The following is a 23,711-nucleotide window of genomic DNA, read 5'->3' as shown; positions in this document are numbered from 1 at the left end:
TATAGGTATATAGGTAAGGTATAAACCATACTGTTGCTGACTTTTTGAGTGCTGCTTACTGGTTTGGCCGGCTCAGGGTGACTGTGCAGGAGCCTGGGCTGGAAGCGGCGAGGCGGTCGGGAGCGGAAAGCTGCCCCCAGCCCGCTGAATCCCGCTGTTGCGGGGTTGGCGCAGTCTCCTGTTCGCGCTCTGCCTCGCTAGCCCTGTGATTTATGGCGTTGAGGTGCTTGTGTGCTTTGGGGCCGCAGTAAATAGCGACGTGAAGAATGTGCTCCCTGCGGCTTATTCATTTGACGACTTTGTCACACAGGAGTCCCTGATAAAGTCTACCCGCCCCGATCGCTCATGTGTCAGAGCGGAGGCTCGGGGTCATCTGGCTTTCGGGATGCTGGTGTTGCAAGACCATCAAAAATCCCTTTTAGAAGCTGCCTTGGCGTTGTGCTTCCCCAGGCAGCTGGGGTTGCTCCATCGGGATTGCTTCCCGGGTGATGCCTCGGGGCTTAGATGTGAAGGCAGCAGGGCAGTCTTACGTTCCACCCACAAACAGTAGTGCTTTGCGTTTAAGAGTTGCAGAAATTCTCATGTTTGAACTCTTAAAAGGTAATGTAAAAGTGTGACGTAGCTGCGGATTCACATCAGACTTCCGTCGTCAGGTACCTTTCCTTTTTGACGTCCTCCACAGAAATTTCTTCGGCGTGCTGTAAGGTAGCATCCGTTACCCATTGAGGATGTTTTGAAAATACAGGCTACTTTTTATTACAGTGCTGTTAGAGTAGTTTCGTTGTGAACAGCCTCTTATTTTTAAGCTCCAGTTTCTCTAGAAGCTCTTCATTGGGTGCGTAGTTTTCACAGGGGTCTTGATTGTTGCGATGTTTTTTCTTTTAGGGTTGATATGCATCCTCCTGCCTCTTTTATGAATACATCCACTCTCCCTTGATTCTGAGTTGTAGCATTTGGAGATACAACAACTATATTTCAGCTTCCTAACCTTTTGAAAAATGTTAATAAAGAATACTTGTCATTACCAGGCCAGAGAGTTCCCCATAGTGTGCTAGAAGCAAATCTCAGATTGTTGTTTTCGTTGCCGGCACTTTGTTTTCCACAGAACATAATTATTCATGTTTCTACAAGCTGCCTATAGATTTTCCTAGTTGTACATGGGATACAAAATGATGGATTTTATTATTTCACCTACTGGTTTACAAGTGTGTAATACATTGCAGCGTTATTCATTCCTTTGAAAAAGGAAAACCTAAAAAGCAAATGATCAAGCAGGAGGGTAAAAGAATAACTATACTCACTTAGCACGAATTGCCTTGTGTGTCTGTCGCTTCGGAGCTGTAGAATTCACTAAGCCATGCATGCTTGGGCCAGCTGCTTGCTTAATGCACGGACACAGAGTGCTGACCTGCTAAAATGACACGCTTGCTGTGACAAAAGTGTTCGGTAGTTAGACTACTTTTGCTGAACTGCAAGTCTTATAAAGCAGAGGGATGAACAGTATGAGATAACCCCCAAATGATGTTCCCTGTAGACTTTTAGCAAGTGCTCATGGTGTAGTCTTATCCCTTGTACTGTGATGAGCCTGTCAGAACAGAGAGGAACTGGTATTTCACTGAATCTCTATTTCGTAGTGCTGCTGAGAAGATGAAATTGCCTCCTCTGTCTTTCTAGCTTTATATCAGACACACAACTCAGGAGCCTGTTGAGGTGATTCCCTGTGCTGCTCCCCTCCCCATGGTTGTGTTCGTCTTGCAGGACCAGCGAGTGCATATATTTGAGATAGATTCAGGAGCAGTTGGCGACCTTACAGGTGTAGTCTGCAGAATGGTAGAAGAAGAAAAAGAAAAAAGAATTCAGCAGAAGTTGCAAAATAGCTTTACAAAAACCCCCAAACAAACAAACAAACAAACCCAACAAAGCCTCAGTGCAACCCATCAGCAGAAACCTGGTGTGAGTTAGTGTGGGATATTACTGTATTTGCCTGATGTGAAGCACTTCACGTAGCATGCTATACTGTTTATTAAGCCAGAATGCTCTATTTCAAATGTTTCAGTGGGGTGTGGTAAATTTGACTCCCCTATTTGCCACTTACCCAACATTTCTGCCCACAAAAGTCTGCATGGCACGTCATGGAAGCGACTTATGGAAGAGAGCAAAGAGAAAGCGTGCCCTGCAGCCGAGGACCGGGGGAGTCCTTGGAAATCTTTGCCTAATTGTTTTGTTTATGAAACTCGGTAGAGGATTTCCAGTGGGTTTCCTAATGAACTGGTTTGTTGTTGAGACTTACTGCAATGCTTGTAATTACACTAGAAACAGGGGGTCAAGGCTCATCTTCCTTCCCACAAGCTTTCAACTACCAACCATTAAACACATAAATTATACATTTTGGGTTTTTTCCTTCCCTTCAAAGTTTAACTCCTAATTTGCTTGCAGAATACCTGTGCTTGCCCGCCACTCATCTTTCACTCAGGCACCTACTTGCAATTTATATGCCTTTGGCACTTGTGAAAGCTTGGACAGCCTTGAGTGTGTTGCTGTCTAGGGCCTGAGTGGAAATATACCTTCAGCTGAATGGAAGGAAAATGAACTGGAGCCCTGACCAGTTTGTTCTGCCATACTGGGTGAGTAGTAACTAGGTCTAAAGTAACATGTCTGGAGCTGGACTCCAAATTGGATAGCTGTTTACGAGTGTTATACTGGGAGGACTTGGTGTTTCTCCCAGGAGCCAAAGCTCTATACCTTGTCCTGGAAGTTTGCAGAGAGCAGCTTCGGAGTGTCATCTGCATTAGCAACATGTTTTCTTATGATAGAGTGAGAATTTCTAAGCCTCCCTTTGGATGTAACGTCATTTCTTTCCAAGTAACTTCCTTTTAGACTTTGTTGTTATGAAGAAGCAGATACAAAAGCTTTAAGTAATGGTTTTGGTCTTGCATTTAATGATGGTGCTGAAATACCTTCAATTTTGAGTATATTGTTTTGTTTTGTATTTAAACTTCCGTTAAGGCAAAGTGGGAGGTTAGTTGAATCTTAAAGAAGTGTGCATGCAGTGGGCCCTGATTTCATCTAAACATGAGGGTTTCTTTCCATGAGAACCAGAGGTGCTAATTTAAATACTTAATTTATGTAACTATTTCTACATAAGGAGAAAGGTTATTTTACATTAGCGTTCTATATGTTATGGAACAGATGGAGTTCAGTTTAGTGTTAACAGCTAGGAAGTGAGGGAAAGAATCCTTAGGAAAATGATGCTGAAGGTTGAGGTTGAACGGGGCTGCATTTTCCGTATATCATTTCATTTTTGTTACTTCAGAGAGACAGTCTTTCCATTTGACTGTTTTATATATGCTTATTAGTATTTTATTAAAAAAAATCTGGCACACAAGATTATGGTAAGACTTTCAGTAGCCACAAGCTTCTCATTATCAGTCTTTGAGTTAGAATTGATGAGACAGGGTTGTTGGCATGGTCAGATATTTCACCGCAGTCTCTAGGTTTGAGTAGCAGATAATAAAATGACATGTAGGGGAAGAATGTTGTTTTAATATGTATGAAAAGTGTTTCAGTCTGTGCATCACAGTTCTTGCTGGGCAGTTAAACTGCTTCCTGAACTAAATCGGTTAGGTCTGCTATGTTGGGTTAAGGAACAGGGCCAAAGATTAGGATTTGACTTTTTTGGTCGTATTTAGATTTCAGGAATTCATTTTCTAGATGTTTCAGCAGGTTAGTCTGAATTCTGTGCCATTTGTAATGGGACAGAAGGAAGATGCACTGAATGGTTTGACTGGCCTTAAAGCTGGGATCCCCCAGTTATCCAGACATATTCCTTTATGGAATTTTTGCATGTGCTGTGACTTTGCATGTGCCAGTTGACTTTGCATGTTCTTATCCTGTATAAGTGCCTTTGAATCCTGCAAGAAGGATAACGAAGTCATTGGCTTATGGAAAATGAGGGATGGAGCTAGGAGAAGCCTTCAAAAGATAGATGCAAGCTCCTCTCATCTTGTTGCTGCTTTGGATCTCAAATTCCCTGTAACTGGAGATAGACGACAAACCCGAAAACTGTTTTTCTTCTATTCTTTTTTTATTCCCCTCTATTTTCCTTAGCACTTTGCAGTAGGTTTTGGAGATCCAGGTTAGGAATATTCTGCTGTTTGATCAGCCATGCCTTTCCTGAGCAGTTTGGTGTGGCAGTCTGGACACCAAACCGGGAAAGAGAGGAGAGATGCAAAAATGCTTGGTTAGATCTCTGAGATCCTTGGTACTGTTACTGTAAATTTTCCAGCTGTCATTTTGACGTGACAGGCATATCCTTCATGTTGTCATTAAGTCATGGTCTGTGCTTTTGGTGACTGTGTCACTCCTGAATCTTTCAGGAGGCCTAAAACTACTATGAATTGAATGGGAAGGAAATCTGCAGTAGGAATTCTTTGAATACTTGAATGAGGGCTTTGTGGCTCGGTTTTGGCTCATGTAAAGGAAACAAGGTTTCATATCTCTCCTTAGTGCTGCTGTTTAAGTGTAGACTTGTTCATTTTATATTGTTGTTTCTACAAAGTTTAATAATACTGGAATATGAAGTGTTAGAATTCAGGAGGGGAGAAAGATATTCTGCAATGGAATTTAACCTGAGGTTTCTGTGTATTTTAGTTTTGGATTGCGATCTCTCATTACAGACTACTCTGCAGCTACCTTCAGTGAATTCTTGTTCTTATTTTTGACATACTTGTATTTTATAAATTGATGTTACCGCAGAGAAGTAGCGAGAGGGATGACCACCCACATCGTGTACAAGTGTTGCGTGCCTCTAGATTCCCCTGCCATCCCTGACGGACCGCCTGGCTCCAGCCCTAGAAATCCCGATGGCAGCCAAGGTCTTACCCAGTCTCTCTCCCTTCCTCCTCCCAGGAGAAACGGGGGGCTGGTGGCAGGGAGAGAAGACCAGGCTCGTTGACTTCTGCACTGGTGCGGTTTGACCTGTGCTTTCTGTCACGCTGTGGATAAAGAGAAATCCATTACAAACATTTGCGGGATCGATTCAGTTGTCACAAGCACTTCCATGCAGAGGCTTCTTGAAATATGTAAGGCAGCTCCGTAAGCAAGGCACGGATGAGGGAGGTGACTAGATTTTAAGCAAGAGGGGCCTGCCTTTCTGGTATAGTTACAAAACAAATAGTGTTTTATACCCAGAAGAGAAGTGTAAAGAGGAGCACTGAACAAGATCAATGCTGCTGTAACGCAAGGAGTCTGGTGGGCACCTGGTCTCTTAGCACCCTTCACCCTAATGGCTGGAGCATGATAGGTCCTGCGGTCCTGCTGCCACTTGGGATCTTGCAAAATACCTTTTCTCTCGTCACAGGCTCCCCTCTTCTCACCGTCTCTCACTTGTGTCTGAATTGTGTCCCCGTGAGCTACCTTCTGCAGAACTGGGGTAGGGAGAGACGGGAAGGGGGTGCAGGGGATAAGGTGTCTTACGAAATTCCTGCATTTATGGCCTCGATTAAATACTCTGAATATTTGTAAGAAGTACGGCTGTGTGTGAATGGAAATGGGGAAAGCACACGGAAATGGATGTTGTTGATAGGAAAATTGAGAGTTGCTATTTTTTGGCTGTTTTAAGGAACCTTCTAGCCTCCCTGTACCCCCAGACTCCTGCTGTGGTCTCCCCCCATTCTCCTCCCACCCTTGCACATGTGTGCATGCTCCCCTTTGCAGTGGTGCTGAGAGCATCCGCTGTAATAAGCAGGATCTTGCTGCTATGTCTGAGGGAAAGGTATGGAAAAAACCCTGGGCATTGTGGGAGCATGAATATGACACAACTGCAGCAGCTGAGGAAATATGACTGTAGGGTCCAGAAGAAGCCCCAAAGGAAAGAGGCTTTGTAAATTATTCATGCTTGCTAGTGTGAAAGCAATAAAATAAAATTGAAATTGAAATATAAACATACATCACGTTAGATTTGTGTGCAAAGAAAGGAGCTTGGCTACTGCAGGCTTTTGGTATTGTAGCCCACAGTGTCATTTCTCAGAGCAGCGAGCACGAGTAGCTCCTGCACAGCTCAGCGTGGGTTCTTGGTAGTCTTTATATACCCTAAACTTTTGTGCGACTCTTCAGCTGATGGTGGTTCTGCGGTGGTGGAGGCTGTGCTTGGGACCTTTAGACCCAGCTGACTCGGTGTTTGCTCTGCTTGATTTGAAGGAGCTGACATCTGTATGCTGCAGCGTGTTGGTTCCAAGTTAGGATCAGAAAGTGGAATATTCCTCTTCTGAGCCGTTTTTAATACTATGTGAAGGCGGAGAAGGTCAATCGCTGTAGCCCATGGATGATGTGTGCTGTGGGGTGCTCTTTGGTATGTAGTATACCAGGTGCTTTTAAAATTTCTTAAGGAAAAGCAATTGCAAATCTGCTCAGTACAAATCCCTTAAGCCAATATTGATGGAGGTGCTGGGAGAAGCTTCTGCCTGGCCAGGAATCTGAAGCATGGGTGCCATCTGTGTTTCTGCCGTTCTTTAGCCAAATTACATTTCCAGCCTTTCTTTCCCGCACTATTTTTCATTAAATGAATTGAATTTTCCTGAAAGTGCCTGGCCATAAATACTGCTTCCCACTCAGCACACACAGGTTATTACCGCTCTCCAAGTGGCTGCAGAGCAGAAGGTAGCCAGCGGTCTTTGCAAAATGAAAAACAGGAGTCGGGAGGGAAGTGGGATAGCTGAGAACTGTACAGAAGGAATCTTTCTTCTCTCTCTCTCTCTCTCTCTCTCTCTCTCTCTCTCTCTCTCTCTCTCTCTCTCTCTCAATGGTTTCTTAACTACAGCCATAAATCTTCTAATAATGGTAGTGAAAAAGGGAAGAAGAGAGGGGAGAAGCAAGTTTAATGTCATGCATTTCTGCTAAGAAACAGAACAGTTTCGAAAACGTGTGGAGGGGAGGGTGAAACAGCTTTAAAAAAAAAAAATAGCACTGGAAAGTGGCTCTAATTACCTCGTCCTCTAACTCAAAATTGAGAAGCAATTTAGTGCAAGTGCATACCAAATGATGCTTTGCACCTTAGAGCAGAGCTAAAAGCACGTCAGCCTTTCCACGCAAAGCGGTAGCTGCAACCCCCGTGAGACAAGTGGGTATTGGTGCACTTGCTTTGTCCTTTTCAATTCTCTGAATTCTTCCGAGTTGGAAGCTCCTAAGGAGAGAAGCTCGTGCAGTCTGGTGTTCCTGCCGGGGCGAGGCTCTCCCTGCAAGCCTCGCTCTCTTAGTTCTGTGCTTCGTCACAGCAAACACGCGTCCAGATAAAAATTCTGGTAGCTAGTCTTTTGCGTAGAGGTCTACGATGGTAAGGGTGTAATTACAGGGCCTAATTTTAATGAACACAAGCTAGTTGAAATTAATGGTACACATTTTCTCTGGCTTAGGGGTGTTTGGTTTAGATGTGGAACCTGGCTGCAGTTTTAGCCGTTTGTTTGTCTACGTAACCTTCCGTTGGTCTCCTGAAATGCAGGAGTAAAAATCATTTTTGGGGGCTGGGGCTTCCTGTGTCGATCACTGGAGGTACTCCATGAACAGTGCCAAAATTTTGCACTGATACTCTTTTGCTGCTTTAACTCCTTTATCAGGCTACTGGGGAGTCAAGTAGTTCTGGTGCTAATTGCTTATATAGAAAATGCTTAAGTTTCTCTTCTGAATTTGTCAAAAGTCTTCTCAGGGTACAGGTATCTTCTGTTAGTTGCAACATTATCAACTCGGAAAATTGAGAGCAGTCAGACCTGCAAGCTGGTTGGCTGTTTGCTTTTCTTGGCACACATCTGTATTTTTATTCTAGTCCGTTTTTGTGTGATCTCAGCTTCATGAATAACCTTATTGCCAAGCAGGCCTCTTGGCTATTAGCTGCATCCAGTGCCATGTGTGCATTCCTGCTTTTTTCTGATGATTCCTCCTCCTCCTCCTCCTCCCACCAATCCTCCCTTTTACCATCTTTTGTAAGTAACCTATTAATTTTTGATAGCTGGACACAGCTGAGTAGCCCTCATCCCTACATGCAAACAATCTCTTTTTGCCAGCAGCAAGCAGTTCTTAATTTTCGGTGTTGCAGTTTACGGGCTTGTGAAGGATTTATATGCAGCATCTTGATTTATAATTATGAAGTTTAACTGCTGTGGTCATTAGGTTAGGCTTTTGTTCCTTGAAGGCTTTTTCAGTTATGAAGCGGTATTAATCTCTTTTCAGCCTGAGAAACTCCGAAAGAGACTGGCTAATAGGGGCACCTAGGTTTCAGATCAAATTCAGACCTGATCTGTAGAGACCAAAATTATTACTAACAACTGTAAAAATGTAGTAGATGAGTATACAGTGTATTGGTTGCTAGAAAGGGGTAACTTGGTTGGTGGGCTTAGAGGGAGGAATAGAGGCTTCAGCTGCCCTCAGAGACTGGGGGGGCTCATGCTGTCTCTGGTTTTGCCAAGGGCAGATAGAGTTGATGCTTTCCGTCAGGCTGAAATAGCCACATATACATGATCATGGCTCCTACAGCCGCACAGGCCTTACAGAGAAAATCTGTAGAACATTGATTTGCCTCAGGAGAAAGGAAAGCTCAGCCGACGAGAAAGAAAAAAAAATATCTCTGGTCTGACATGGTGTTGGTGTCTGGAAATCTCTTGCAGTGTACTTGCCGCAAAGACATGGTGAAGATCTCCATGGATGTCTTTGTGAGGGTTCTGCAACCAGAACGTTACGATTTATGGAAGCAAGGGAAAGATATTACTGTCCTGGACCACATGAAACCCACAGCTCTGACTAGCCCAGAACTGGATGCCTGGAATGAGACGAAGGCTGATTTGAAGGCTAAATTGCTTCGCAGGTAAAAATAAATAAATAAACAGAAAGTGTAAATACATTTAAAAGGGTGGTAGAGCCACTGCTCTCTAGGCATTGTGTTTGATTTTAATTTCAGAACTTATGAAACTTGCATTAGAAAATTCTATTTTTTTGTTGTTGTTGTTAGCTAAGATTCTAAACCCTTTAATTCTCAGCTTGGAACAGTTCAAGCTCTTTTGCCCTCCACACTTGCTCCTGTAACTTCTCCTGTGTAACACGCTCACTCACTGTTCTTTTTCTTCTAAGTACTGTAGAAGCACACGTTCTTTGAAAGTAGGACGCTGTGTGCCCCCTTGCATCCCATCTTTTATTCTGTAAGACAAAAAAATCTATAGTAAACATTTATAGTTGCATTTATCAGAAAGTAGGAGGAAAAGAATTGCCAATTGCAAGAGGGGTTCCCGTGCATGCCTTTTCGTGCTTCCTTTTATCTCTGTGTTAATTTTCTGCAAGTTCATATATTGTACATGTTACAGTTTGCTTGCATTGAACGTTCGGCATGCTAACCTTTTACTGTTGGAATCTTGCTTCGTAGGATAGGAGATGAGGAAGAGGACAACAAACACCGGTATGTGACTTCCCTCATCTACTTAAATGACTATTTTTTTTCCTCCTCCTGTAAAGTTTCTTACCATATTAACTCTTAAAGTGTTCTTCTGGTTCAGTTAGTTCTTTGTTCCAGACTTTTAATGTCTGCTTCCTTTAAAGGGCACAGAAAATCTTCAGACATCAAGGTTTCTCACACTTCCTTTATCTTGTCTTTGCATGGTTTTCTGAGGTGACCTCTTGTGTCATTAGGGAGCCTTAACTATCTCATGCCCATTCTTGTTTTCCATTCATGAATGTATAGCCAATCTACTGAATAAACCTAGGCTAAGGAAGATGCTGCAGTGATGTGATACATGGATTATGGCTAAAGGTCACTGGAGCACGTAGTTAATAAAAAGCTGCTGCTGTTCTGAAAGGTGAAATCGGACTAGTGTGTTGTAGAAATGGGCTGCCAGTGGGAGAGAACTTTCCATCCCTCTCATGCTCTCTTGAAGAGGAAGACTTGTTATAAAGAGAAAATTGCATTATCATTGGGCTTTAATGCACCCAGAGAGCTGCAGAGTGTGTGCTCTTCTGTGTGCTCCCTTGCCCTTCCTTTTTGCATTATTCTCATTCCTACCCTGCCTATTACCCAAACACTTATTTCTTTCTGCTCTCATTTGGTGTTGTTGAATTTCTGATTTGAGTACTGGCAGTCTCTGGGAATTGTCCTACTTCATCTGCATGTCATATTCTGCTTGCAATTTTATTTCACATACGACTTCCTTGAAATCTAGGAACATGGTGTTAAATAGGCTTTAGGTTTCTGGTGCCATCTTTGACAGGGACTCCAAGTGACTGTTTAAAAACTACTGACCTAATAAATTGATGATAGTGGAGGCATTTAGGCATTATATCAAAGGCAAATGTGGCATATGCTCAGAGGAGTCTCTTTCTTTAGAACTGGTCTTTGTTCTTCGGGAGTTTTCTGTCACCTAGTCTTGTTCTGGGTCTGTCCTGTGCCTTGCGTTTTCCGTATGAAGTGATTTGTCCCTTACTTTACAAAATGCTGAAATGGGGAACGGGTATTCCCTGCTAAATGCATGCTCCTAAGGACATGATAAATGGAGTATTTTGTCAGATAATTGACCTCAGCAGTGTTGCTCCACTCCAGAGATTATCTTCCTAAAATATTTTCTTCTTTCCATAGTGAGCTTCAGGAAAAGCAGGGTGGTCTGAGATTCAGAAGCTGGGATTTTATGCTCTTTGGGCTGTGACCATCCAGTGGGTCCCTTAATGTCTTTCCTCCACATCTAGAAACTGGGAATCTTTTTACTTCCTAGGAATCCTAAAGATTATTTAGGTATATGTAATGTTTCCACATGTAAAGTACTGTATGAGTGTGTTGTTTTCCCATTTTAAGCCTAATGCTTATCTTTGAAGCCCCTCTGTTTCAATCTGAGCTACTGTAAAAGGCCCGTCTGCTCTTTTTTTCTTATCTGTTAGTTGTTTCCTAGATTATTTCAGTATTATCCTGAAGCAGCTTTCAAACTGTTGAATATAGATATTTCTTTGTTTGGTGACATCAGTTAGCCATAATCTCTGTCCCATGCTTATGTCTTGGAAAGACATAGTGTTACTTGAAGACTGACGTGCCTAAGCAGGATGGAGTTTACTGGGGGAATGGGATTCACCTCTGTCCAAACCTCTTCACAGTTCTATCTGCTTAAATTAAATCACTCTGTGGTCTGTTCTTCAAAGACAACAAACACTGCTTCTTGCCAGCTCTCTTGGAAAAAGCAGCTTTTAAACTCCGCAGAGAGCTATGTTCTTTTTTCTCTAAGGTCATTCATACTTGCTTACCTTGAAAAACTCAACTTTGTTTACTTTATGGCTTCAGCAAGAAACTGTTTTAGCCTAGTCCATAGTTTAGGCCAGTTCCCATACCAGAAATGGTTATTAATGGACAAAAATTATGTCAGATATGTAGCATCTTCTCTTCTGGAAATGTGCATGCTTCACCTTGTAGTTCTGGAAGCACAGTTTCTTTAAATGGATGTGCTCTCTCTCCCTCTGCTTGTTTTTCCTCAGCTTTAGAGTGAGGAGAAGAGCACTGTAAAAAGATCTTTACCAACTCTGAATATAAAGCTTTGTGATTTAATTTTTGTCCTACATTTCTAAACAACAGGAATAAAATATGCCCTTTACCAAATATAGCTTGTAACACTTGATTCTACTTCAGTGCATTCTTTTTCAACCATGGAAAGTTCTAAACACAAAAGTTTTATAGGTTCATCTTTCTTTTTTTTTCTTTTTTTCCTCCCTCCAGAAAAGGTGGTATGTTTTTTAGAATCTTGGTGAAGAGAAAAGTTGATCCTTCTGGGTTCAACTGTGTGTTCCTGCTAATGAATGTCTTGCAGGTGTGAATTTAACATCTATACTTGGAGGGCTACCATATGGTTAGAGTCTAGCAATTATAAATTACTGTGCATATGGATTAACTTTCTTTTCTATTAATCATTCATCTCAGGTTGAATTTTTTTTTCTTTCCTTCTTTGTTGGTTGCCTGATTAAGGACTCTTAACTTCATTGTACTCCAAATCTAATTAGCAGCTGAGTTTCTGGGCTCTGAGGATGTGAAGCTGAATTTCAGCTCTTGCAGAATTTTGGGCAGATGAACTGGAGTGCGGTGTCATTGCATTTTACAGTTTGTTACATGATGTTAGATGCAAGGGCATAGAACAGGGAGCCATATGGAAGATGCTGCTTTCAAAAAAAACCTCTCTATGCTAAAAATGGCAATAAAAATTGCAGCTTTCTGAATTTGTCTCCTTTTTCAAAAGAGAGCTTGTTAGGCTTAGACCCAGCATTCAAGGATCTATTTGACAGATCCATTAAAAAAAAAAAGAAACAAACAAAAAAACCCCCTCAAAATAAAATGTGGTTCCTAAACAAAAGAGATTATCCTGACTTCTGAATTTCCATTTGCCTCTGCACCATGGTTGCTGTAATCTCTTTGCTTTAGTGACATTGACTCTTTATAAAAAGAATAGTGTTACTATTAGGTTGTTAGTGTTAGATCATATTAATATGCCCTTTTTTTAGTTAGACTTCTTCATAGGCCTTGGACCCTGTGAATTACTACTAAAAAAATCACGGGCTGTCTATTGATTATGCTGTAAGTATTCATTATACTGTATTTTTAAGAACTGGCAGTGCTGGGTAGTGTTTGAGAGCTGGAACATGATGCTTTGCAGGCTTCCAGCAGTTTGCTGAAGGGATGCACATACAAAATGAAACAAAACTATGAAATGGAGGCAGAGGATGAAAGACAGACAAGTTTTCATATATATTTTGAAGTACAAGCAGAGCAGGTTTAAAATACAAATAAAATCATTTCAGCTACAGCTTACTGGCTTACATTAGTACTGGAGGAAAAGGCTCTTCAAGAAGCCAGGACAATTCATGGCTGCCGTGGAAGGATCTTAAATGCTGTGTTATGCAAGGTTCATCTGTTTCCTTTTAGATATCTGTTTTACTCTGTAGCCTAGTGTTAGCTACCTTGTGTTTTCTCTCCAAAGAAGATCCTTTTGTTTTCTATTCAACTCTTTAAGTCGGTGATCATTTTATATATTGAAGGCTGTTCTTTTGTGTCAAATCGCACTTCTGTCCTTCTAGGTCTCACAGAAAAAGAAGTCAACCCAGGAGACATAAAACAGAGGATCAGAAGTCTCTTGGGGATGTCATGGCTATTGAAACTGCCTTGGAAGATGTGAAAGTAAAAGAGGAACTGAAAAGAGGGACAGATCTAGAGGAAGAGGAGAGAAGCAAAGTGGCAGAGGGAGAAGGTGAGGGCCCTGCTCACTGAAGGGAGATTGCTTCAGTGAGGATCTGGGGCAAGCTATTTCTCTAAAACACATCTGTAAATAACTTGTCTAGTGTTGTTTATTTCTGTTGAAATATCAGCGGAGTCTTTCCCAATATTAAATCTGTGCTTACTGAAATACACCATCATTTACAGCAGCAATTGATTTTTTTCCTCTCTTTAAGAATTCAGTCCAAATAGCTTTCTTGGCTGGGCTTGGAAGTTCTGCCAAAACTATTACAGTTTTGTAAAAGTATATATTAGGGGAGAAATATTTCTAAATATTTCATAAAGAAACTAATAAATATAATTTGTGTCCTACTCTGAAAAGGCAAAATTTGAGTATTCCCTTCTGTAGTGAATCTTTACCCCTTTCCCTCCCCTCCTCCCCATTTCTTACAGAGGCTGTGGATAAAGTCAGCCTTAGGTTGTGTGGGATCCACAGCTGCTGCATGGGTAGAAGTTGCAGTTTGACTGAAAACTTTGTTTTTCCTCAAGTCTACAGTACTCTCTGTAGGAGGGAAGATTTTCAGCTTTCTTTGCATGGCTGAAGCTAACAGCAGTCCGCGACAAGGACTGGTCCCCACTCCTTTATATTTCTTGTGCAAAGAAGTTAGCACAGATTCCAAACTGTTCGGGAGAAGGTGAGTAGGAGTAGGAGCTGGAAATAGTGGCAGGGCTGTTTTTCACAGATCTGTTGCTAAATTTATGTGCAGCCTTTGATAAGTCACTTAACCTTTCTCTGCTCGTTGACACATCTGTGGAATGGACATAATATTTCTTTAATATTATAGGGCTGCCTTAGGAAATGATGTCTGTAAAATTCTTTGAAGCTGTTTGTTGGAACACGCCATAGAGCTAAATACACTTAAAGGCCTGTTGCAAAAACAGAGAATATCTTGGTTTTTGTTTTGTGTGCGATATCTTCCTAATAGGTATGTTTGATCTAGAGGCAGGACCTCCATCTTTCTAGGGACTCTTTTTGGGATGCTCTTTTCTTGACTCTGTATGAAACAGTGCAATTCCTGATGGCAGTAAGCTTTTCTTCTAATGTGCATGGCTAAGTGGTTGATATGTTTATGATACACTTACTTTTTGAGGTGCTTTGGAGTGTTTCACAAACTAGTTAATTCACTTTCATGTATTACATATCCTTTGTTTTGCATTTGGAGAAAAATGATGCAGCAAACTACTTAGAGAACCTTGGTCAGGGTCGTAGAGGAAATCTGTGGAAGCTCTGGGAAGAGAATTGAGGCCGTGATTCAGTTCGGTGATGTCTTAGCTAGGCAGCGGACTTTCTCCTTTCATGCAAGACAAGGACTTTGAAAAGTATTTCCATACAGAGCAGTAGCAGCACGGGGAGAACAGTTAGTTTCCATTGCCCTAGCTTGCAAGTGGCAGCAGTGTGTTAAACTGTATGCTCTTAACTCTTGTACAAATTTAACAGTTAATGCTTGTACTAAACAGCCCGAAAATGCTGATGTCCCTTGGGAGGCAGGAGGTAAGTGGCAAGGACAGATCTGAGATCCTTTGAATGGCAGAGAAAGAAGAAAAGCTCTGTTCTAGCTGGATAGGCTCTAAATCATACACTTAGACTTCATGTTAAAAACTCTTTAACTGCTTGCACGGGGGGGGACAAACTTATTTTCAGCACCACTGAAGAAAGCATTACTAGAACTAGACTGTTGGCACTGCAGTTTCGGAGGGGTCCAGTGCTCAGTGTGTCTGTTAGCAAATAGGCAGGTTTTTTAATGCAATGTAGCAGTTAAATACCACTGACTTTTCTAGTTTTCTGCATCCTACTGTCTGTATTACCTCTTGCAAGTGTCTTACAGTTTCAGTTTGAAAAATAAAATAGTTCATGTTTGGATGGCCCTGCTCATGGCAGTTTAGCTTTTCCTCTCCTTCCCTTCCTTTTGCTTTGGCTTTAGTTGGCTGGATTTCCTACTTATACCAGGAAAGATGACCTGGAGAAGGGGGAGGAAGAATGAGATTCTTAAGTAGTCATCGGTAGTTTCAAAGAAATAAGTCTTATGCTTCATGTTGGTTATTTGGACTAGCTGAGTATTAATACCTTGAGGTTTTAAGGATTTCTCACCCAGCTACCTTACAGTGTTTTCTTTTGTTTTTTATGACTAAATTTTATATTCATAATTTATTAGGTTGGTATTAATTCATTTAGAATTTCTCAGCAGGTTGCCTTGGGACTTGAAATTAAAGAGGTGAGTTTTCAAGCTCTGCTCTTCTCCGAGTGTGCTAAGCTGCATAAATACATCCCGTGAGTCAGCAGGTGCTACCTGCTGTGCCGCGCGTCTGCAGAGTCCTGCAGAGCTGGGCCACAAGCCCCTATCTCTCACAGGAGAATTCTTTTTTTATAATATGAAGAGAAGCAATGAGATGCTTAACTGCAAAGTTGCCCGTTACTTTCCACCACATTTCATTAATGTCATTCCCACGTATCCTTTTAGTGTTGCCATTGCAAACTAAGTACGTAATTGCATGAACTGGTACTGTGCTCAAGACGCCGGTAAACCAGAACTGAAAACTTCAAGTTTGTGCCAAAAGTCTGTTTCTGCTGGTACCTGTATGTAATAGCAAATGGGTGCATAACTGATTTTTAGATGACCGTTTGCTCCGTGAGCATTTTACTTGAGGCAGGATCTCAAGAATTAGCCATCTGTCAAGTGGCACACCTCTCTGACCTCTTCCCTTTGTTTTCTCCCGTGCTGCTTAAGCAGGCAATGTAAAGTCATTAAGAGGTGAGAAGGTCTAATGTGATGGAGAGAGTGTCACAAAACAATGTCATAGCCTAAGAGTTCGTCCTGGAAACTGTTTCTGGACTTTTTAGCGTTGTGTAGAAAAAACAGCCCTTTCAGAAATCTTCTAGAAGTCACTGTGTCCCTCCACACACACATGTAATGTGTTCTATGAAGTGCTAATATTAACCGAGTGGACACAACCCCTAGAAGCAAATGGAAGGTTTTTTCCTGCCACTTTTGCTTTCTGCTCTTGCATCGGTCATGTTAGCATATTCTGTTAGCGTAGGTAATATATAGGCTATAAACCCTGGGCATGTAGGGATTGCTTTAGGGTAGTATTCTCTTCCTAGAGGTAACAAAATGCTGCTGAAAGCGAAAATGTTAACCCCTGCTAACCTACTGTATTTATTTAGACATAAAGATCCCTTTCCTTCCTAGAGGTCTTCATGATAGCCAGATGGGGCCTTCAGATCTCACTTCACTTTTTCCTGGCTTCTGATTTTACAGATAATCTTGCAAACTACTTCTTTCATCTTAATGCAAAAACTTTTAAACAAAGTTGTGTATGCCAGCTGCTGTCAGGCCCATTTAGAAGTCAGCAAGGCTGGTGAACGGCATTTGTTTTGTTGTTGGGTAGAGAATTCTCTCAGTGTATAGAGAGTAAATGTGATCTGGTTTTGTGAGACTGGGGAGCAATCCAATTTGACTTCATTCAATGTGTTTGTTTCTCTAAGGAAATTCAATATTCCTTTCTTTGTGACAGAACAAACCAGTTTATCTGAGGGACTGCCTACATAAGTACAGTAGCTGTTTGGGCTGGACTTGTTGCCATTCTTATAAATTAGTTTAAATAAAGTCATCAGAACAGACTTCTGGGCAACGTCCAGGTTCAGGTGTCCACTAGAAGATTTCCTCAGGGATTTCAGCACTTCATCTCATTGTGGGATTATTCTCCTTGTCCTTTCACCCCTTTCCTTTCACACCTTCAGACATCACATTAATGTGTGATGGCCTATCTGATTTTCTGTTTGCTGAGTTTGGCTGCTAGGCTTTGGTTTAATCCTTCCTGGAAGAGTCTGAGGAGGCTGGGGTTGGTAAATCTTTGTGATTAGGGTGAACAGCCTTTCTCTGTCTTCCTCCCCTCACCATCCTATTAGTGAGGAAGTGACCTTTTGGAGCAGAGTCATCTCGTCATAGCATCTGCAGGTGGAAAACAATCTCTTATGAAACAAATTGAGTGCTGGCATCTGTCTGTGGAGCATCTATTATTTACTTTCCTTTGAGTGAGCTGATAACTTTATTCATGAAGGGGGGAAAGGGTGGGCAAAGGGAACATACATCACTGTAGCGGGAATGAGGCAAGCAGTGAAGGCATCTCCTGTCCTGACCTAGAGACACTCACTCGAGGGCCAATAGGAATTTGACTTACGACTGTCGTGGGATGCTCTAAAATCAGACTGTTTGGATCCTTCAGCAGAGTTAGGTTGGGAAGGGAGGTGGGGAAGGCTTTTCTGGGTGGTTTCTGCCTCTGTGGAAATGTCTGTCTGTTCAAGGAGCGTTTTTCCTTTTGCAGCCGTGTAAGAGAGCTGCGGCTCTTCGCAGATGAAACGAATGGTAGTGAGCCAGGAGGAAAGAAGGATGAATGGAGCAAGTGTATGGAAAGCGTATCTCAGTAACCAGTATTTGCATGATGTTTGTAATAGACTTGCTTCAATACTTGATTCATGCTTTAAAAGAAATCTTTTGGTAGTAATGATTCAGATATCTTTGTTCTTCATTTCCCAGGGCTGTTGATTGCGCTGACACACAATAATGCTGAGATAAGTTATGCTTGTGCATAGAGAGAGAGGTCTGGAGGTCAGAGCAAACCAGTTCTATAGAAACCTTGAAATATGGATACAGTACTCATTTCAGATTTTGCCAAGCACAAGACTAGCCTTTCTTTTTGTGTAACAATGACTTTTTTTTAAACTAAGGTCTTTGAAGGGAGAGGTTCTAGAGCTGCATGTTACTTTATTGTGTGGGTTTAATGGAAGAAAGGACAAACAGGTATATTTGGCAGCTTAGGTTTTTGTCCAAGTGTAAAAGAGCAAGTAAGTTGTCTAGGTGCAGAAATGCATGCCTTGATTGGTGCTCGTCCTTGAAGGAGGAGGATTTCTGGCATGAGTGCATCGTGTTCTGATAACTTGCCCTTTCCCTACTGAAGAGGGAAAGCTGGAGGATATTGAGGTGCTTTGCTTTGTTTAATCTTCTAGTCAGTTGCTGTTGGCTGTGTAAATTAGGCACTTGAATTGGGGACTGTGAATTACTCGCACAGGATCATTTTTGTTCAGGGTCCTGATTGGTTTTGTCCAAGTCAGGGCTGATGTAATATATTACATGTCTTGTTGCACCCTGTCCAGTTTCTAGGGGATAGATATTTTCTCTCACAGGCGACATTCATTTTAGCAGCCTTTCTAGTCTAGCCAAGAATTAAACAGTCCATAGAAAAGACACGAGCCTTTTATTTCTAAAGTAGCCTGCTCCAAGTCAGCGCTGAGGTGCAGTTGAAGGTATCTACAGCCTTCAGTTTGCCTCTTTGAATGGACAAATAGGACCATGATGTAACATGTTAGCCCAGCATGGAGCTTTTTGGTAAAAGGGGAAGAGTATTAAATCCCCAGAAATCTTGGCGTGGAAATTAAATGTTGCCTATTTCTTGAAACAGGTGACTGCAAAGTAAAGGCCCGTCCTCCGAAAGTAAAAGGTGAAAGGAAGAGGAAGCATCTTCTCCATCAACACCAGCACCATCTGCAAGCACCTCAGCCTCCTCTGCAGCAGCAGCAGCAGCCACCACTCCCAATGCCACCAGCTGCATCACAACAGCAACTGGCAGAAGAGGAGGCAGCAGCAGCACGGCCACTGACATCCACAGTAGTGCCCACGTCATCCACAGCAGAGAAGAGCTTGCCCCCAGCTCCCCTGAATGTTATCCAACCCTCAGAGGCACCAGTGGAGGAAGAAGAGTTTAAACCTCGGCCCATCATTCCCATGCTTTATGTGGTTCCACGGACCAAAAAGGTGGTGTTTGACAAAGAGCGCATGTCCTGCCAGCAGGCATTTGAGCAGTTTGCCACACAAAAGAGTCCCGGATGGCGGGAACAGACTGTCCCTTTGGAAATTCCTGTGAAGGAGGAGGAGAATGCAGAAGCAGAAAATGCAGAGGTTGCTACAGCGGTCAGTGGTTTACAGGTATGCATGAGCAAGGAAGCAACTATGAGATTTGCTCATTTTAAGTAGCCAGTTGAGCACCAAACTTGGAATGACCAGGATTGCTAAATTGTGCCAGAGCCTCTAGTGGGACTGTGCACTGTGTTGAACCTTAGAGCGTTTTCCAAGAAGAGATACTATTCTCTCACAGTATAGTCCACGTAGGTCATTGCATTGGTGTTAGCTTATTTATCAAACTCATTATTTTCTTCAAAGTTAAAATAGAGACTTTTCCTCCTACTAACAATATGGACGTTACTGGAGTGATCATTGCAAATACTAGTCAGGAAGACCCTGCACAGGCAGAGGGCAGAGAGCAACCATTCTGAGGGGGGTAAAAAATCAGTCCCCCGGGGAAATTTGACTGCAACAACATTTTGATAATTTTTTTTGTTGCCCTCTGGTTTCTGATATCTGCAACTGAGAGTATGTACTTTGTGCTTCCAGGTATTGGCCTGCTATATAGCGCTGTCTAGGGATCCTTTCCTTAATGAGACTTAGAATTGGAAAAGTTGGTAGGAACAACCTTTTCATGGACAATTCAGTCCATGACATATAATCTATTGTAGGCATCTCTTCCCTCGGAGAGTGCTTTCCTGAGGACAGCTTCCAAAAGAGGAAGGAGCCAGGAATTAGCAGCAAGTCAGAGCTATATGATACAGCTCTGTCTTCCTGCATGATGCTGCTGGAAGAGCCAAGGGAATGGCAAGGCACTGTTAGAAATTATGGGGATAGAGGGGAAATGTGCATTGTCATGCTGGCACGGCGCAATTAGAGTACCTTTTACATAAATGCTTCTAAGACATAATGGCTGCAGACTAGAGAGGAGAAACGCTAAGGGAGTTGCTGTGGCTGTGATGGGCTGCTGTCAGTGCCTTCATCTCTGCTCACTTCTGCATAACATACTGGGATTTAATTCGTAATGCAGTAATAGCACTGCTGCTTGTCTTCATGCTGGGAACCAAAGCACGTCGTACTGCCGATTTCCAGTGCAGACTAACTTGCCTGTAATGCATTAAGTGCCTCTCACCAAAGAGCACTGTGAGCCACTATGATTATGATACACGCAGCATTTACGATGCTGGACGGCAACAGGGGGTGCAGTATAAATGTGCTTGTCAGATGCACGCTAATATTCTAGTAAAATGTTTCTGGTTTTACTGTGCATAAATTCCATGCTAGAGTTTCTAGCTGTTTATGTGATTGACCGGACATAAACTAATGGAATTGGCAGACATGAAATTGTTCTGAGGCTGTTCAGGTTTTAAGAAAACACTGTAGTTTACCTTTACCTGGCATCTTATGAGATAGCATTGGCTTTATCTACTACAGTAACAGGCTGGGGAGGCTTTATTGATTCCAGCAAAAAGTCAGTGAAAAGTTCACTGTGTAAATTTAAGACCGCTTTGTGAGAAGGATTCAGCCTCCATTGCCCTGTTCTTTCCTTTGCTTGCCAAGAGACGTTGGGGGTTCCCATCTGACTTGTTCTGCTTTGTTTCAGACTGCTGCTGCTTTTTCAAAAATGAAGATGGAGATCAAGAAAAGTCGCCGTCATCCACTGGGCAAACCACCAACTCGCTCCCCATTGTCAGTGGTTAAACAGGAGACCTCGAGTGACGAGGGTGAGTGCACTTAAACGTAAAGAATGCTTACGTGTCCTGTCTAATCTGAAAAATTGCTGAAGGTGGCTATTAACATAATTGGATGGACTGAAACTTTTAGTGTTATACTCAACTGATAGAAAATGCAGCATGTTCCCGTTTTGATAACTCAGCTGGAAACAAATGCGTCCATGGGAGGTGCCCTTCCTCACCTCCCGCCCTCTTTACTCTGAAGAAAAATATTTGTTGGATGCAGAATGAGGCAGTATTTTGGGCAAAGGGAAGAAAAGAGTTCACAGATAATAACATCTTAAAGTAAAAGCTCGCTTTTAGGTATTGCATTAGAATTAGATCTGCTGCTCACTTCAGAGGGAGGTGGAGATTAGGTCAAGTGTGCAGGGAAAGTTAGAATTAACTTTTTGGTTGGCTTTCTAATTTTAATTCATGTGAATGTTGGGGTCTAACTTTTCTCTTTTAGCAGATCCAGAAATGAGAAAGTCTCTCAGTCGTTAACTGAACATCACTGGCTTTCCTTTCTCGCACTCCAGTTACTGCAAAGCTTTAGCAGTCTGGACAGAATAAGAAAAGGACTCTGACCGCTCACTTCTGTCTAGTACGGTGTAATATATCACCTCTGGGTCCTACCTCCTGTATAAAATACTCCCAATATTAAAAGGTGCATGGTGAGAAGCTTTTGTGCTGGGGCAGCTACTTGAAAGTGTAGGTGCCAGTCCCTGCTTTCAAGGAATTTATAACTTTATATTCAAAAGGGCACAAGACAGCCTCTTTCCTGTTCCCTTTTCCCCTTTAGAGAATGTATCCATTCATTTTTAGAGAAACTTTTTGTGTCAGAATGGGATATACTACACATGCACAGCTCCATTCCCTTACTAGGGATGATGCATGTGATTCCTTGCATGTGTGAGGTGGGGAGTGAAGCCTAGAAAGGCAGCTGAGACCAGTTATCTTATTTGGGTGTGAGGCCCTCGCGATGAACTTTGTGTTGCAGGATTCTCATTAGACAGATTCTCTTTGCTGTTTTGACTTGTTAGATTGTGTACAGAGGCCTTGCTGGTTCACTCAGGAGCAACTTTCTGTGAAAACTGCCATTGCTTGGGAACTGATTTACAGCGCTGTTGGGCAAGATCTGATCAAATAGATTCTTCTGTTCCCCACCAGGGAATGCAGGAAACTCTCTGCGCTCCTTGTTTTTTCAGGCTAATGGATAAGGATGGTCTGGAGACTGCAGTGAGGAAGAGTGAGCATATAAATTAAGGGAACACAATACACCACACTAAAATTCAGTTGAGACAAATTGTTAGCCTTCTCTCCCTGTGTGTAACTTGCTTGAAATGTGGGAGCCATCCTGAATGCTACTTCTGCCCCAGAATCCACCCTGGGATGAGTGAAGGTGATGATAACATACAACCATCATTTACTTTTTTCTTAGTCTTTCACTGTGGATTATGATGCTGGTTTCCCATCAGCTTTCATTGATTTTGCTGGTATCATAAATCCGTAAATCCTTGCCTTTCTCCAGCTGTGCTTTGACTAAATTTTGGAGAAACATGTAGTTTGCTTTTGGCTTGTGTCTTAAAATGTCATTGAAGGTGCTAGATTTCCTTAAAAGGTGAGTGATAAGCCCTTGCAAATAAGACCTATTGAAAGTATCGATCTACATACCCAAGCTCATGTCTTCATCAGTTTTGGCTGTACCCCACACAAGTTATGGACATGTAAGCATGTTTTGCAGAAGTTACAGCTGTAGAACACTCCCACATAAATCTGCTTTGTTACGAGGGCCATCTCTGATACTGATACAAGCTGCACTGGCAGTCAGCTCGTGGCATGAGTGTGATTTTCTACTAGGAAGGAATGCTTAACTCTCATCCGCTGTCAAGGCTCTTTCTGTTTAGTCTCCCTTTCCATTGGAATTCTTTGCAGCATTCAGGAAAAGGCTGTGGTATTAGCAATTCTTGTTAGCCTGTGGATACCAGTTTTTAGTCCAAGATAAAAATAAAAGCATGTCAAGAAAGTGAAGACACATGTTAGGAAGTAAACCTTATTTTAAGTGTGACAAAGATAAACAGACTGTTCGTAATTTCAAAAAAGGATTGATTAATTAAACACAGTAAAATTTCCCATGTTGTCTGACAAATACAAGTCTCAAGTTAGTCGAGGGGAACATTTAAAATCTCAGATGTAAGCTTAGCCCTAAGTGTTTTTACTACAAGTTCCTTTTATCCTTTTCTCGTAGCACAAGAGTCTGAAAATCTTAAAAGGGAGGTAAGAATGGAGAGGAAGCTTAAATTTGTTGAGAGCAAAACATTAACTGCATATTTCCAGTAATTAACAGTGAAGCACAATTTGGTTTAATGTGCTGGGCTCTGGGGATAATGTTCCACTAAGATGTTTTTGAGCTCCCTGGACCAAAGCTGCTGTTTTGGACTCTTTGCAGATTGACAATGCAGTGAGCAATTTGCACTCAGTCTTGCATGGAAAATTTCATGCACACTTATAGTGACTCAAAAACGCTTTAATAATGAATGGCAAGAAACTTGAACCTCCAAACTGACACGAATAAATTCTGTGGTGGTTTAATTATAAAATACCAAGGGCCTTTTAAAGATTTTGTAAAAACAGAGACTTAGTAAATTAATTAGCGCAAGCAGTACCTATCAGGGCTCTGACAGAAGAAAAGGTGGTGATGAATGTAAATTGAAGGCTTAGTGGCTTGCACTTGATGGAGGTAGCTGGGAAGCAGCTGCAGAAAAGTAAAATGAAAACTTGGGCTGTGGTTATCTCATGGCCAAGACTTCTATTTGGAGGAACAGGAAAGGG

At 42.0% G+C, this 23,711-nt stretch overlaps 1 protein-coding gene across 2 annotated transcripts in view; it reads left to right on the top strand.

Annotated features, from left to right (window-relative positions):
- The window catches only part of KDM4B (lysine demethylase 4B), a 93,909-nt gene that overhangs the window by 48,758 nt on the left and 21,440 nt on the right, over positions 1 to 23,711 (top strand). The window contains exons 9-13 of one of the 2 annotated variants that reach the window (XM_026105934.2): positions 8,655 to 8,851; positions 9,404 to 9,436; positions 13,075 to 13,244; positions 18,728 to 19,251; positions 20,771 to 20,891. In XM_026105934.2, coding sequence (XP_025961719.2) covers positions 8,655 to 8,851; positions 9,404 to 9,436; positions 13,075 to 13,244; positions 18,728 to 19,251; positions 20,771 to 20,891 — 1,045 coding nt within the window. The remainder of the gene's footprint in view (positions 1 to 8,654; positions 8,852 to 9,403; positions 9,437 to 13,074; positions 13,245 to 18,727; positions 19,252 to 20,770; positions 20,892 to 23,711) is intronic. The other variant, XM_064497559.1, reaches the window with a different exon arrangement.

The sequence above is a fragment of the Dromaius novaehollandiae genome, chromosome 25 (genome assembly GCF_036370855.1).
Source record: "Dromaius novaehollandiae isolate bDroNov1 chromosome 25, bDroNov1.hap1, whole genome shotgun sequence".
NCBI classification, from domain to species: Eukaryota; Metazoa; Chordata; class Aves; order Casuariiformes; family Dromaiidae; genus Dromaius; species Dromaius novaehollandiae.
The sequence above is the reverse complement of the archived record's forward strand: the minus strand, read 5'-3'. Positions and strand labels throughout refer to the sequence as shown.